The 16531-nt window shown below is 55.9% G+C and overlaps 1 protein-coding gene across 2 annotated transcripts in view; it reads right to left on the reverse strand.

The window, feature by feature from the left end:
- LOC310909164 (GDNF family receptor alpha-4) overlaps positions 1–14302 on the reverse strand; it is a 91693-nt gene extending 77391 nt beyond the window's left edge. For both annotated transcript variants that reach the window (XM_083860727.1, XM_083860726.1), the window contains exon 1: positions 13611–14302. In XM_083860727.1, the coding sequence (XP_083716853.1) occupies positions 13611–13827 (217 nt within the window). In that variant the 5' untranslated portion in view covers positions 13828–14302. The remainder of the gene's footprint in view (positions 1–13610) is intronic.
- Between the last annotated feature and the right edge of the window lie 2229 nt (positions 14303–16531).

The following is a 16531-nucleotide window of genomic DNA, read 5'->3' on the forward strand; positions in this document are numbered from 1 at the left end:
TTCACCCTCCAGGGCTGGTCCCCCTCTGTGGCCCGTGGCTGACCCAGGCCCTGAGCAGAGCTCATCTCCAGTCCCGGGGTGTTATAAATGTGTGTTATAAAATTGGCTTTTCACAAGTTGCGTGCTGTGTGATTAATAACATGGTAAGGGTATAGGATATAAGTTTATTTATGCTGTTGGTAAAAGAAAATTAGGCATAATGGGAATAGTTGATGTAAGTGTGTTTAAACTGTCTGTTTGGTGGGGATATTCTCAGGATTTTTTTTTCTCCTGAAATTCCCTTGAGTTCACAACCAGAATTCCTGGAATTTCGTGGCCAAAATCCTCAGGAATTTCTGCCTGAAATTCCCAAGATTTCGTGGCCAAATTCCTCAGGAATTTCTGCCTGAAATTCCCAAGATTTCACACACAAAATTCTCAGGATTTTTTTTCCCTGAAATTCCCAGGATTTTATGGCCAAAATCCTCAGGAATTTCTGCTCTTCTGATTCAGAGAAGTCACAAGTGCCTATATGGGACAAACATGATTTTTCAGACTATTTTGGGGGTTATTATTCTAATTACGTTTTTTCTGTAAAACAACAAAAATACATTCTACTTGACACAGCTGATAATGACATAGAACTGTGAACAGCACAGAGCCCTTGAGCGTCCATCTACTATTATTTCTATGGTAATACAGAAAAGGTGAATTTAATTATTGATGCCTTGACGGATTTTTTTTTTCTTTATGCTTAAATAAAAAAATAAACCACACACCAACTATCAGCATCTCCCACCTGAAGAAAGCACAGACCCAGGCCCAGCTGGAGGTGATAATGAAGACACAGCCCAGAAACACAAATGCTCTAAAAAGGCAAACCCAAGGAGGGACCAGACAAAACAGTTCCTGGAATATGGAAATGAGTTTATGAAATTCATAAACTATTGCGATAAGAAGGGTATTTAAAAATTGTCTCTGAGATAGCAAAGTGTGGACTTGGCTGGGTGCAGAGTCACCCGGCCGTACTTGGCTTTTTTTTATCTCCTAATTGTCTTAATTTTTATTATTAAACATATTTCTTAAAATTTACCAAAAAGTGAATCTCGTTTTTCATAATCCCCATGGTGCAGCCATGGCCTGGGGAAAACACCTCCCTGAGCATCTCTCACCCATCCCTGCCCGTCCCACATTCATCCTGCTATATATATATTATATAACGTTGGCTTTTCCCAGGATGTGTGCTGTATGGTTAATAATGTTGTGGTAAGGATATAAAATAGAAGTTTTTTATTTCTGCTTTTAGAAAATTAGGCAGAGTGGTAATAACTGATGTAATGTGCTTAAACTGTCTGTTTGGTGGGGATAACACCCAGTGAACATGGAAAGAAGACTCTGCTATTGATACACCAATATCAGCATCTCCCACCTAAAAAAAGTATAAAGCAAAGCCCAAGCTAAAGGTGATAATGAAGACACAACCACAAAACACAAATGCTCTAAAAAGGCAAACCCAAGGAGGGGCCAGGCAAAACAGTTCCTGGAATATGGAAACTGGTTTATGGAATTATATGAATATTCATATATTGATATAACGGGAAGGGTATTTAATTAATGTCTCTGAGATAGCAAAGTGTGGACTTGGCTGAGTGCAGAGTCACCCGGCCGTACTTGGCTTTTTTTTTAATCTAATTGTCTAAATTATTTTATTAAACATATTTCTTAAAATTTACCAAAAAGTGAACCTGGTTTTCCACACAGGGCAGGGCAGGATCCCTGATCCCCGAGCACGGGATGGGGGAAGGTTTCCAGAGCATCCCCTGACTTTGGTTCCTCCCGGGCACAGGGAGAGCTCAGGGGGTGCCCAAAGCCACGTTGCTCCTCACAGAAATTCGGATCCCAGCTCGGAGTTTGCTGCTTCCCACAAACACAAAAATCCCAGGCCAAACACACAGAGCTGCTCCTGGTTCTGCCTCACAACGATTCCCCTCCTTAAAACACATCCCCATTTTACACCTGGATGATGAGTGAATTCGCATCATTATCCAAAATTTGAGAGACCCAGAAACAGCTGCTGCAATTCCCCATCCCCTGGGACAGACCCAGCCTGCAGATCAAACACTTCTGGGGAGATTCACTGCATTTCTTTTTGCTATTTGGGTGGTTTTTTTTTTTTTTTTTTTTTTTTTTTTTGTTTCTTTGTTTGTTTGTTTTGAGGTTTTTTTTTTTTGGTTTTTTTTTTGGTTTTTTTTTGGGGGGGTTTTGGGGTTTTGTTTTTGTTTTTGTTTGTTGTTGTTGTGGTGTTTTGGTTTTTTTAATTATTATTATTTTTTTAATTCGTGTTTGTTGTTTTTTTGGTTTTTTTTTGCTCCAGCCCTTCAATTATGATCCAAACTTACTGGTAATGCAATAGCATCTAATGAACTCAATTAGGGCTCTGGGCCCCCTGGAGTCAGGCACTTCATTACTGACAGCCTTCCCAGAGCACGTTAGGGATTACCCCGGCTCTCCATGGGGAGAGGAATGAAACAACACCGGGAGAGGGAAATAAATCTCCCTGCACTGGCCCCGGCAGGGAGGTGACTCTGACACTGCAGTGTCCCCACAGTCCTGGGTGACAGATGGTTCCCCAGCTGCCCCTTCCCCTGCACAGCCCCTTCTGCAGCAGGAAACCCGACCCCCAGTGCTGGGAGAGATGGGACAGGAAGGACTTATGAATATGATTTTAATAGTAAGAAATACTGCAGATGTAAAACCTGTGAGTGAAATAGGAATGAAAGCCAGTTTGGAGATGTGAGCATGGCAGGCAGGAAGACGGGGATGAGCTGGAGACAGGAAAACAAAAGACAAGAATGTTGCCTTTCCACCTTGGCAAAGACATCCGGGAACAAGGGCATGAGAAAGGAGTCTGTAGAGTTTAGAATATAAAATGACATGGTGATGTAGTAGTTCTCACAGGCTGCAGGCAAAGTCTGTAGGTTTTGTATCTCACGCCGGTTGGTCACTGTAAATTAGAATATTCAACACAAAAAGAGATAGAATGGATTGGAACAAGAGGATCGCTCTCTTGTCCTGGCTCTCCTCCCTTTTGCCCTCACCTCTCTCCTCTGGCCCTCTCACCCTCTTCCCTCACCTCTCTTGGCCCATCCCCTCTCCTCTCTCTCCCCTCACTTGCTCCTGTTTTCTCCCCACGTTTTTCCCCTGCTCCTGCCCCGTTTTTCCCCCTGAGCTCTCTTCTCTCTCTCTCTCCCCATTCTCTCTTCAGGGCTTTGCTCCAGCCCAGGCTGGTGGCTGAAGGCAAAGCCCTCTTTACCCACCACCCTTGGAATAATAAACCCCCGTGTTTCTAGAACATCTCAGCTCTGCAGAGCTCCTTGTCCCTGCCCTCCACAGAAAAATTTCTACACCTCAGCACAAGGAAAACCCAACCCTGGGGATCCATTCCCTGGGCCCAGGATGGCTCTCACACCTTTACAGGAGAAATTCCTCTCCCCACTCCTCAATCCCGTTACCACGGGCAGCTCTATCTGCCTGACCCCTCAGGAGCCTCTTCTCTTCCCCCTCCAGAGCAGACCCTGCTCAGAGCCCTCTCCTCTGTTCCCTTCCCAAAACCCCGATGGGAATCTCCTGCAGGGCAAGTTTAGGAAAGCCCCAGAGCAGCAGCAGAGCCCCCAAAGCTCAGTCCTACAGGAGGTTCCTCATCTCGGGACATTTCCTTCTCACACGCCAAGAGATCACAAAAAGGAGACAACATTTCTAACTGGAGAGGGAAATTCGCGTTTTCTCAGGGAATGAGGCACCCGAGCACCTCGTGGGGCAGCACTTTGGCTTTAAGGTTTGTTAAATCCCCAAAGCCTGACAAATCCTCCAGGGATCCCACCAGACCCCGAAGGGGAAACTGGCTCTTCTCCCTTCCTTGAAGTAATTTGAAATCAAAGCTTTTATTAATAGAATCACAGAATCTTTTAGGTTAGAAAAGACCTCTGAGATCACAGAGCCCGGTGATCTGTTTCTCCTGCAGCCATTCCCTGCCAGGCAGCAGACAAAAGGTCTGACAAAAGCCCAGAGTCTTGTCCCAGTTTGGGGCGCTCGGGGTGAGGTGTCAGAGCCCCAGCAGGGTCTGCTCTGAAGGTGCCACATTCCCAGCACAGAGCTCGAGCTCCTGCTCATCCCAGCTCCTTCTGGAGTGTCCTGGGTTGTGGTGTAGGATGTGCACACAGTATTTATCCCATCCCCATCCCCATGAGCTGTTGGAACCAGGTGGGGCAGTGTTTTCCCAGGCCCCTCCTTTGGGCTCTTCTGCTCATGGCCCATCAATGCCTTGCCCAGGACTCACAGGGAACTCCCTCCAGGAGCTCTCTCTGTTTAATGGGCCATCAAGGAGCCACTGCACGACTCCTCATCCCATTGGGAGATGCTCCCAATGCCCAGGGGGAGGAGCCAAGCATTCCCACCTGGAGAGAATCTGGGATTCGGGACAGGACAAGCAGCCCTGAGCCACTGGATTCCCAGAGGAGCAGAGCTCCCAGACCTTTCTGTGGGATCACTGCTTCAGGAAGAGCCCCTCACCTGGACTGCTCCCCCCACCCTGCTCAGGGTGTGTTCTGACTCTGTCAGGGGGTCTTTTCTATTATTGCATTGATTTTATTTTATTTTATTTTATTTTATTTTATTTTATTTTATTTTATTTTATTTTAATTATTTTTATTTTATTTTATTTTGTTTTGGTTTGGTTTTAATTATTTTTATTTTATTTTATTTTTTAAATTTTTATTATTTTATTTTATTTTGTTTTGTTTTGAATTATTTTTATTTTATTTTATTTTTTCCTTTCTTCTTATTAAAATATATCTCTGACTTGGAGCCTCTCACTCCTTTTGCTTTCAAACCACGACATGGAGACACCTCTGGAAGGTTTTTCTGGGCTCCACGACCCCCTGAGCAGTTCCCCACCCTGGGAGGAAAGCTCTGTCTCTCCCCAGGGCTGACAGGGCTGTGGCAGCAGCCCGAGGTGAGCAGTTTGTCTCCCTCCCCGGGTTCTGTTCTGTCACCGAGAGGCAGAAACAAAACAAATGTCTCGGAAGGGGGGAAAAAATGTACCGTGAAATTGCTGTAACTGGTGTCAAATCAACTAACCTTGCAGGGAGGAGTGAACTCCTCAGCAGGCAGAGCAGAACCTGCAGCACTCTCAGCCTCCTTGGGGCTCACAAACAGGTCAGATAAATGCCTTTGGATCCCTTTCCCGAGGTTTGGCTGAAAACTCAGTGCAGCTCTGCTCTCCTCTCCCCTAACACCCTCCATCTCCCCACCTGCAGCCTCCATTCCAGAAGGTTCCGGGGGGTTCTGTCACCTCCAGCCCTGTGACAGGGTTTTTGGAACCTCGTGCTGTGAGAGTGAGGAAAGGGAGGTGCAGGGACAGGAGTGACAGGAGCTGCCTCTGCAGAGAACTGAGGCAGGAGGGCTGGGACCCCTGGGCAGGCTGCCTCGGGCAGATTTGGGCTCTGCACACACCGGGGAGAGTTACAGCACCAGGACAGACAGGGAGACTGATCCCAAAATTGTTCACCCACAGGCAGACACAGGGGACTGTGAGTTTCCTCCTGGATTTTTTCACTGGAGCAGTGTCGTGGTTTGAAAAGCAAAACGAGTGAGATGCTCCAAGTCAGAAATATAATTTAATAAGAAAAAAGGGTTAAAAAGGTAAAAATAAAATAAAATCAATGCAATAACACAAAGGAGCACTGGCAGAGTCAGAACACACCCTGAGCAGGGTGGGGGGAGCAGTCCAGGGGAGGGGCTCTTCCTGAAGCAGTGATCCCACAGAAAGGTCTGGGAGCTCTGCTCCTCTGGGAATCCAGTGGCTCAGGGCTGCTTGTCCTGTCCCAAATCCCAGATTCTCTCCAGGTGGGAATGCTTGGCTCCTCCCCCTGGGCATTGGGAGCATCTCCCAATGGGATGAGGAGTCGTGCAGTGGCTCCTTGATGGCCCATTAAACAGAGAGAGCTCCTGGAGGGAGTTCCCTGTGAGTCCTGGGCAAGGCATTGATGGGCCATGAGCAGAAGAGCCCAAAGGAGGGGCCTGGGAAAACACTGCCCCACCTGGTTCCAGCAGCTCATGGGGATGGGGATGGGATAAATACTGTGTGCACATCCCACACTGCAACCCAGGACAGGCAGCTTTGAGGAAGGGGAGGTGAGCTGGCTACAGGACAAATCCTTGCATTGACAACCTGGAGCTGGAGTGCAGATCCCAGAGCCCACCTATGGGACACACAGCACAGACATGGAATTGTGGAAGGGTTTGGGCCGAAAGGGACCTCAAAGCTCATCAGTCCCAGCCCTGCCAGGCCAGGGACACCTTCCAGGAGACTGAGCAACAGACAGAAAGACATTAAAGTTCTAATCACGGCGGAGGTGATGCCTTTGGCGTGTCCAATTAGAGCAGCGGGAGGAAAAAAAAATGAAACAAAGTGTTCAATAAAGGCTGAAACATTAAAATAAAGTGGAGGTGACACTTAGGGGGGTCCAGTTTGGGCAGTGGGAGGGAAAAAAAAAAGAGCAAAGAGTTCAATAAAATTTGCAACAGTAAAAGAAGATGAATTGAGAAATCCAAACCCCTTTATGATTGATTTGGGTGTTTATGTAAAACTCTCACGGACAGGACCAGATGAACTCTGCAGAGCGGTGGCCCAGACACGGTGTTTGCTCAAAGCAAGGACTCACAGCCCCGTTCCAAGGCTGTGCCTGCCCCGTGTTTCCCCTGCTCTCATTAATCCAGGAGGACGGGATTTCCCGGGAGGCCCCGCCAGCCCCGTTTGATGCCAGGCTTGAAGCAAAGCTTGATTATTTTGCAGAGATTGGGTTCAATTCGCCACCTCTTAAGGCACCCTGGAGCTCTCTCAGGAGCTGTCCAGGTCAGCTCTGGGGCTCCAGGGAGCTCAGGGCGCTCAGGGACTCCCCGAGCTGCTCCTGTTGCTGCCTGTCTGGAGCTGAACTCTTCCCTGGGCACCTCCACTGCTCCCTGGGCTGCAGCTCTGGGCCCTGGGGGCACAGGAGGGGCACAGGAGAGGTGAATCCCCTGAGCAGGGTGGGCTGGGGGCAGCCCCAGCCCTGCAGCTCCAATCCCTGCAGCCCCAACCCTGCAGCTCCAATCCCTGCAGCTCCAATCCCTGCAGCTCCAATCCCTGCAGCTCCAGCCCTGCAGCTCCAACCCTGCATCCCCAATCCCTGCAATTCCAGCCCTGCATTCCCAATTCCTGCAGCCCCAACCCTCCAGTTCAGGCAGCAGCACTGCAGGGCAGCTCCAGCCCAAATTATGGCCTTGGTCTTCACTGCACAAATATCAGGGAGTGAGGAGGGAAACCCCACCAGGTTTCTCAGGCCTTAACTCACAGCCCATCAGCACCTGGAGCTGTTTAAACTCCCATCCCAAAGTGCACTGGCACCCCTTGGGGGTAACAAAGAGATGGCTGAGCTTGGGGGTGTTTGAAGCAATTTGATCCTCCTTTTGGAAGAAGCACCAAAAAAATCTGTCCCATTCCTTTCTCCTCCAAAGCTGCACTTGTGTGCCAGAGCCCCCCTCGGAGCCAGGTGTCCCCAGCAGGGTGGGGGGACCTGCAGTGACTCTGCCAGAGCACTCGGGGGTGGGACAGGTACCACGGACAGGCTTTTCCACCTGGATTTTATCCATCAGAACCACAGGGGCTGGGAATGTCCCCTCTCGTCCCTCAGCCCATCCAGGGCTGGGAACATCCCCCAGCCCTCCTGTCTCAGCCCATCCAGGGCTGGGAACAACCCCCAGTTCTCCTGTCTCAGCAAATCCAGGCACTGGGAACATCCCCCAGCTCTCCTCCTGTCTCAGCCCATCCTGGGCTGGAAATGTCCCTCCAGCTCTCCTGTCTCAGCCCATCCAGGGCTGGGAACATCCCCCAGCCCTCCTGTCTCAGCCCATCCAGGGCTGGGAACATCCCCCAGCCCTCCTGTCTCAGCCCATCCAGGGGCTGGAAATGTCCCTCCAGCTCTCCTGTCTCAGCCCATCCTGGGCTGGGAACATCCCCCAGCTCTCCTCCCTCAGCTCCCACCCTCAGCCCATCCGTGCACAGAGTTCAGTGCCAGGAGGTGTTACCACAGGGGATTTTGACAGATGCTTTTAAAACAAGGGAGCTGCACTGAGCTGAAGATTGACAGGAACAAGCTTTTCATAGTTTTGTTCCCTCTTTTTTTTTTTTTTTTTTTTTTTTTTTTTTTTTCTTCTCTCCAATGAAATGTGTTCTTCTGAAAAAAAAATTCTTCTAGCAGGAGAACTACCTTTCAATTTGTCCTCTCGCACTTTGGGGTTGAGAAGAAAGAGGTCATTTATATATATATATATATATATTAAAGGAAGCAAAAAGGAATATAAAGTCCACTAGAGGGAAAAAGAAATCATGACTATCTCGGTAGCAAGGTATTTTTATCAAAAAGGTGGCAAACTTTAAGAGACATTAGAAGCCATGTTTTAAAATGACCAAGTGGAAAGTTATAAAAATGAACAAGCCTTGTGTGAAAATGATGAAGGGAATTTCAGGCACAATAGAAATCACCTGTGAAAATTGCCAGGAGAGCAGGGAAGAAGACATTTCTGTCTCCAAAAAGCAAAATAAAATGCTACTCGCAGTAATTCATACTAATTATTAGCCTTAAGTAGTACTAATTTTTTACCCAGCAATAATTACTATTTAAGGCTCCAGAGCTCTGGGAAAAAAAAAAAAAAAAAAATCTTTTCTGGGTGTGGTGAGATCCTTGCAGAGGGATCTGCACAGCCTGTTGAGGGAGAAGTTTTATTTCTCCTCTGCACCAACGCGGACAGACATAAATATCACATTCCTATTGATGCAAATAACGGATTGCTGCTGTCAGGACTGACAAAGACACTAATTTAAGGAGTTTTCCCTCTCTTTCACACACAGAGATGCATTTTTCAAGAGATTTTTTTTTGCTTTTCCCCTGGGATCTGAGTTCCCAAACCGGGTGAAAACCACCAGAAGGTCTCGGATGTTTGATTGCACCTGCGAGGAGCCCGTGGGAAGCACAGGCCAGGAATGGTGCAAAGGAGCAGCTCAGGAAAACCTGCAGCAGAACCATCCGGGGGTCCTGACACTCATCTGGGGGTCCTGATGCACATCTGGGGGTCCTGGCACACATCTGGGGGTCCTGACGCACATCTGGGGGTCCTGACACACATGTGGGAGTCCTGACACACATCTGGGGGTCCTGACACTCATCTGGGGGTCCTGACACACATGTGGGAGTCCTGGCACACATCTGGGGGTCCTGACACACACCTGGGGGTCCTGACGCACATCTGGGGGTCCTGACACTCATCTGGGGGTCCTGACACACACCTGGGGGTCCTGACGCACATCTGGGGGTCCTGACACACATCTGGGGGTCCTGACACACATCTGGGCCACGACTGGCTCCTGCTCAGGGGGGGCTCAAGGCAAGGAGCTGCTCCCAGCTGTGCCCAGCACTTCACCCTCGCCCTGAGCTCTGTTCTGTGAGTGCAAGGCTGGTGAGACCTGCCCGGTTCCCTGGGAGCTGGGCACAGGTGGGGCCCAAAGTCCTCCTGAAATTATTAAACTAATTAATATAACCTCATATCTCACTGCATCAGTGCCTTGATTCTCCACGGGGTGTTCCTGAATGCCTCCCCCCTGTCCCCTGGTGGGATTTCCAGCCAAGGCCAGCCAGGTGAGTATCAGGGGACAGCACAGAGCAACAGCCCTCCCCAAGGCAGCCCCTGGTCCCCGGGGTGGCTCCTGTTCTGTCCCTGCACTGCCACCAGTGTGGCTGCTGGGGACACGGGGCAGGGAGCTCACCTGGCTGAAAAGTGGGTGAGGAAAACAAAAATATTCAATTCTGCAAGTTTCTCAATTCTGTGTTCAGTTATTCAATTCAGGAAGCCAGGGTCCCCACTCAGGCTGGGTGATGGTGACACTGCCCAGTGCCACCCTGGAGAGCCCCAGTCTCACCAAGAACTGTCCCCTCCCAACCAGGATCATCCCAAAATGCCAGAGGGGGACACACCAGGAGCCAGGAGCTCACGCTGCAGCCCACAGGGTGCACAGCCAGCGGGGATGGAGCTGGGCATCTGGGAATTGCCAGGCTCCTTTCTACACCCTGGGTTCCTGCAGGGGACAGAGCTGGGAATTGCCAGGCTCCTGTCTGCACCCTGGATCCCTGCAGGGGATGGAGTTGAGAATTGCCAGGTTCCTTTCTGCACCCTGGGTCCCTGCAGGGGATAAAGTTGGGAATTGCCTGCCCTCCCCAGCCCTGCACCCTGGATCCCTGCAGGGGATGGAGTTGGGAATTTCCAGGGTCCTCTCTGCCCTCCCCAGCCCTGCACCCTTCATCCCTGCAGGGGATGGAGCTGGGAATCTGGGAATTGCCAGGCTCTTTTCTGCACTCTGGATCCTTGCAGGGATGGAGTTGGGAATTGCCAGGCTCCTGCCTGCCCTCCCCAGCCTTGTACCCTGGATCCTTGCAGGGATGAAGTTGGGAATTGCCAGGCTCCTGTCTGCACCCTGGGTCCTTGCAGGGGACAGAGCTGGGAATTTCCAGGCTCCTGCCTGCACTCTAGGTCCCTGCAGGGGATGGAGCTGGAAATTGCTTGCCCTCCCCAGCCCTGCACCCTGGGTCCCTGCAGGGGACAGAGATGGGAATTTCCAGGCTCCTGTCTGTCCCCTGGATCCCTGCAGGGGATGGAGCTGGGAATTGCCAGGTTCCTTTCTGCACCCTGGGTCCTTGCAGGGATAAAATTGGGAATTGCCTGCCCTCCCCAGCCTGGCACCCTGGATCCCTGCAGGGATGAATTTGGGAATTGCCAGGCTCCTGCCTGCACTCTAGGTCCCTGCAGGGGATGGAGCTGGGAATTGCTTGCCCTCCCCAGCCCCGCACCCCGGGTCCCTGCGGGGGACAGAGCTGGGAATTTCCAGGCTCCTGTCTGCACCCTTCATCCTTGCAGGGGATGGAGTTGGGAATGTGGGATTTGCCAGGCTCCTGTCTGCACCCTGGGTCCCTGCAGGGGATGGATCCCCAGGCACAGCTCCCTGTCCCAGTGCACAAACACCCCAGAAACCCCAGAGGGAAGGCTGAGGATGAGCAGTAGCTCCTGCCGGGGAGGAGCTGCGCCTGCAGGGCCAGTGCAGGGCTGGAAAGGTCCCTCTGGAGAGCCCGGGAGGAGAAGGAGGAGAAGGCAAAGGGGAACAGCAGCCGGCGGCTTTGCTCTGGCTGGGCCAGGGGTGACAAGTGTGCCCTGAACGCGTGTCCCCTGCCCCCAGTGGCGCTGCCCACAGCGCAGGACTGGCCATTGCTCCTTCTCCACTTTCTGCACAGAAATCAATCGGGGACAGTCAGTCAATCGGGGACAGTCAGTCAATCGGGGACCTGTCAATCAATCGGGGACCTGTCAATCAATCGGGGACCTGTCAATCAATCGGGGACCTGTCAATCAATCCATGGGGCGGCCAATCCCAACCTGAACGGGCCCTGCAGAGACCCGGACACGCAGCCAGAGCCCCCCCGGGAGCCCCGGGGGGGAGAAAACCGCAGCTCCGAGAGAGGCTGGGACACCCCAGCCCAGCCCATCCTATCCCAGCCCATCCCATCCCAGCCCATCCCATCCCAGCCCATCCCAGCCCATCCCATCCTATCCCAGCCCATCCCAGCCCATCCCATCCTATCCCAGCCCATCCCATCCCAGCCCATCCCATCCCAGCCCAGCCCAGGGCACATCTCCAGCCCCTCCGCGCCCATCCCTCAGCCCGGGCCGTGTCCAAGCCCTGGGGGTGGCCGGTCCCTCCTGGGGGGCCGCGTTTGGCCTCCCCCCGCCCTGGGGCTCTGCCGCTGGTGACATCTGGTGACATCTGGTGACATCTAGTGACGGGGAGTCATCGGGAGCTCCGGCAGCGCCTCCCCGCGCGGGGCCACCCCCGGCACCCCTCGGGGTCCTGGCCGCCTCCAGACACCCCAAAACACCCCAAAACACCCCAAACCTTCTCCCCTCCGGCGAGGCCAGGAGAACACCCCCATTCCCCCCCCAGCCTCCCCTGCCCCGGGCGGGCTCGGGCTCGGTGTCGCTGCCCAGGGGGCTCAGGGAGGGGACAGAGCCCCCCGCGGGAGGAGCCGGGGGGTCCCGGGGGGTCCCGGGGGGTCTCTGGGGGTCCCGGGGGTGCAGCCCCTTCAGCCCCTTTCCCTCGCCCCGGGAACGCGGGAGCCGCGGGAATTCCGTGCGGGAGAAGCGGGGACGGGAGAGGGATGATCCAAACCCGGGAGCCGCGGGGACAGGACACGGGACACCGCGGGGACACCACGGGGACACGGGGACACGGGGACAGGGGGACATGGGGTCAGGGGGACATGGGGACAGGGGGACAGGGGGACATGGGGGACATGGGGGGACACGGGGACAGGGGACACCACGGGGACAGCGCTCCAGGCCCGCCGGGCACCGGGGCTGCTCTGGGGCTCCCCGGGTCTGGGGGAACACCCGGGGTCCTCATTCCCCGCTCTCGGAGCACGAACAAAGCCCCGGGGATTTGGGGGAACCCGCAGCTCGTTCGGGGCTCCGGGCGCGGGGCTGGGGCTGCCCCCCCACACCCGCCCCAAATCCCGCATCTCCCGGCCCCGGCACCGCCGGGGATTCCGAAAATCCGCCTCCGCCGCCCCAGCGCAGCCCCGCGGGGCTCCTCTGCCCCTCTCGGCCCGCGGGAGGAGCGGGGCCGTCCCTAGAGCCAGCGGGACCATCCCAAACGGCATCAGGACCATCCCTAAAGCCAACAGGACCGTCCCCAAAGCCAGCAGGACCACCCCAAATGCTCCAGGACCATCCCAAATACCAACAGGACCATCCCAAATGACCACAGGACCATCCCAGTGGCAGCAGGACCATCCCAAATGCTCCGGGACCATCCCAAATACCCGCAGGACGATCCCGGATACTATCAGGACCATCCCAAATACCAGCAGAACCATTCAAATACCAGCAGGATCATTCCAAACGCCATCAGGACCATCCCAATGTCCTCCGGACCGAGCCCAGCCCGGCTCGGGGCACAGGGGGCGGCAGGGGCGGGTGCCGAGCGCGGGGCCGCGGAACGGGCTGGGCTGGGCTGGGCTGGGCTGGTAAAAACCCCCGCGAGCATCTCTCCCCGAGCCCCCCCGCCAGGGCAGCGACCCCTCCCCGAGCCCGGGGCTGCCCCCGGCCCGTCCCTGTGCCCCCCCCGGGCTGCCCCCGGCCCGTCCCTGTGCCCCCCCCGGGCTGCCCCCGGCCCGTCCCGGTGCCCCCCCCGGGCTGCCCCCGGCCCGTCCTGTGCCCCCCCCGGGCTGCCCCCGGCCCGTCCCTGTGCCCCCCCCACCCCGGGCTGCCCCCGGCCCGTCCCTGTGCCCCCCCCGCCCCCCGGGCTGCCCCCGGCCCGTCCCTGTGCCCCCCCCGGGGCTGCCCCCGGCCCGTCCCTGTGACCCCCTCCCTCCCGGGCTGCCCCCGGAGCGCTGGGGAGCTCAGACCCCCCGGTGCCCCCAATCCCCCCGCAGCGCTCCCGCTCCCGCTCCGCTCCCGGCGGAAAGTTGCGCCCCCCGGGCCGCGGGACTCACCCAGGAGGATCAGGGTGCAGAGGCAGAGGACGCCCCTCATCCTCCCGCTGGGCTCGGCGCGGACCCCCGGCCCGGCCCGGCGCGGCTCGGCGCGGCTCGGCGGTGCCGGAGGATGCGCGGAGGGCTGGGCAGGGCGGGGGGAGGGAGGCGGCCCCGCGCCCCGGCCCGGCCCCCCCGGCCCCGGCGCCCCCCCGGCCCCGCTCGGGCCCCGCATCATCCCCGGAGCGGCTCCGGGGGGCCCGGCGGGCTGCGGGCCGCCCCCCGCCCCATGCCCCGGGGCTTTGAAATCGATTGGTGCGGATTAATTATTTAATTCGCCTTTTTCTTCTTATTGTCTTTTTTTTTTTTTTTTTTTTTTTTTTTTTTTTTTTTTTCCTTGCGCTGGGTTTTTTTTTTTTTATTTTTTTTTTTTATTTTATTTTCTGTTCTCTCCCTCCTCTCTCAGCAGCGAAACTTGCGGCGGGCGCAGCTCCGCCGAGCCCGAGCGCCGGGGCAGCTCCGCCGCCTTCCCCGGGCCGCCCCCGCCCCGCCGCGGCCCCCGGGGAGGGGCTTGGTGGTCCTGCCCCCGCTCCCCCCCCGGCCCGGTATCCCTGCCCTTCATCCCTGCCCCACATCCCTCCCCCTGCCCCTCATCCCTCCTCTGGCCCCGCATCCCGCCCGTGTATCCCTGCCCCTGCTCCTTCCCCCTGCCCCTCATCCCTGCCCCGCTCCCCCCCCGGCCCCTCATCCCTGCCCGGGATACCGGCCCCGCATCCCTGTCCCTGCCCCACATCCCTGCCCTGTATCCCTGCCCCCCATCCCTGCCCCACATCCCTGCCCTGTATCCCGGCCCCCCATCCCTGCCCCCCATCCCTGCCCCCCATCCCTGCCCCACATCCCGGCCCCTCATCCCTCCCCCAGCCCCACATCCCTTCTCCTCATCCCGGCCCCCCATCCCGCTCCCTGCCCCGGCCCCGGGGGTTCTCTGTGCCCCGGCACGGCCCCCGTCACCCTGTGAGCCTTGTGCTGGCTCCTTCCCCGCCCGCTGCCCTCCCGGAGGGTCCCGGCTCCTCTCCCCCACCCCTGACCCTCCACTCGGGCTCACGGCTTTGGCCCCGTGTCCGGCTCCTGTTGGTGGCAGTGACAGCCCCGAGGACTCGGGCCGGTCCTGCCCTGACACCTGCCATCAGTCCCCTGCAGCGGGGAGCCCTCCCGGTGCTCCTGCAGAGCCCTCTGTGCATCCAGGTGAAGTGTTTCCATAACTTCCCACAGTTCCCCCCAGCACGGGGGGTCACTGTCCCCCCAGCGCCACCTCCGGGGCTTCCCCCGGCCCCAACCCCCCCGGCCTGGGGGTGACCCTGCTCTGGGCCCAGGGGGTGACCCTGCTCTGGGCCCGGGGGTGTCCCTGCTCTGGGCCCGGGGGTGACCCTGCTCTGGGCCCCGGGGTGACCCTGCTCTGGGCCCGGGGGTGTCCCTGCTCTGGGCCCGGGGGGTGTCCCTGCTCTGGGCCCGGGGGTGTCCCTGCTCTGGGCCCGGGGGTGACCCTGCTCTGGGCCCGGGGGTGACCCTGCTCTGGGCCCAGGGGTGACCCTGCTCTGGGCCCAGGGGGTGTCCCTGCTCTGGGCCCGGGGGTGACCCTGCTCTGGGCCCGGGGGTGACCCTGCTCTGGGCCCAGGGGTGACCCTGCTCTGGGCCCAGGGGTGTCCCTGCTCTGGGCCCGGGGGTGTCCCTGCTCTGGGCCCAGGGGTGACCCTGCTCTGGGCCCAGGGGTGTCCCTGCTCTGGGCCCGGGGGTGACCCTGCTCTGGGCACAGCAGAGCCGGGCTCCTGCATCTTTGTGGTGGTGAGGAAACATCATTGTTCATCACTGCCCCCATTTCATGCCTGGAGCACCCGGGACACAAAACGTGAAGTGACATCTTTGGGTTCCCGGTAATGAACTGACCTGTGGAGTAGGAACTGCTTCCCTTCCCTTCCCTTCCCTTCCCTTCCCTTCCCTTCCCTTCCCTTCCCTTCCCTTCCCTTCCCTTCCCTTCCCTTCCCTTCCCTTCCCTTCCCTTCCCTTCCCTTCCCTTCCCTTCCCTTCCCTTCCCTTCCCTTCCCTTCCCTTCCCTTCCCTTCCCTTCCCTTCCCTTCCCTTCCCTTCCCTTCCCTTCCCTTCCCTTCCCTTCCCTTCCCTTCCCTTCCCTTCCCTTCCCTTCCCTTCCCTTCCCTTCCCTTCCCTTCCCTCCCCTTCCCTCCCCTCCCCTCCCCTCCCCTCCCCTCCCCTCCCCTCCCCTCCCCTCCCCTCCCCTCCCCTCCCCTCCCCTCCCCTGACACTTTTCCCGGGCAATGTTTTTGGATATTTGCAGAGGGACTTTTCCCCACTGCTGGCTCAGGTATTTTCACTGCACAGGTATTTAAATGCTCTGGGCGGTTTGGAGTTTTTGTTTTTTTCTGCTGGAGCTGTTCAGGGTTCTTAACTTGCATTTCCTCGTGGCGTCCCCTCATTATTCCTTCCTGCGGAACCAGAGGAGCTGCACACTTTTATTTTTCAGGGGTAAAACAGAGAAAGGAAATAATTCACACAGCCATTTGAGGAAGTTATGGCTCAAACAGAAAAAGTCAAGAAAATACTTTTTATTTTCTTCTTTCCTTTTTTTTTTTTTACTTCCTTCTTGGCAAATCAAAAGGAAAGTGTGATCCTTGGCCTTCCTCCCCTGGCCTTCCTCTCCTTCTGAAACCTTCTGCCATGTTCCAGTCTGGAACTATTCATTTAACAGGTTTCCCAGTCCCCTGTCAGAACCGAAAAGTTGTAAATACATTAATGTCCTTAGAAACTGTATTTCACACCCAAAACGAGCATTTGCTGAGCTGCTCAGTGGGGAAAGAGAAAGTGTTAATAAAGCCTCATCTGCAGTAAAAAACATTGCTCTGGAGCTGGGCTTTTTTTTTTTTTTTTTT

The sequence above is a fragment of the Zosterops lateralis genome (genome assembly GCF_965231275.1).
Source record: "Zosterops lateralis genome assembly, chromosome: 5".
In the NCBI taxonomy this organism is placed as follows: domain Eukaryota; kingdom Metazoa; phylum Chordata; class Aves; order Passeriformes; family Zosteropidae; genus Zosterops; species Zosterops lateralis.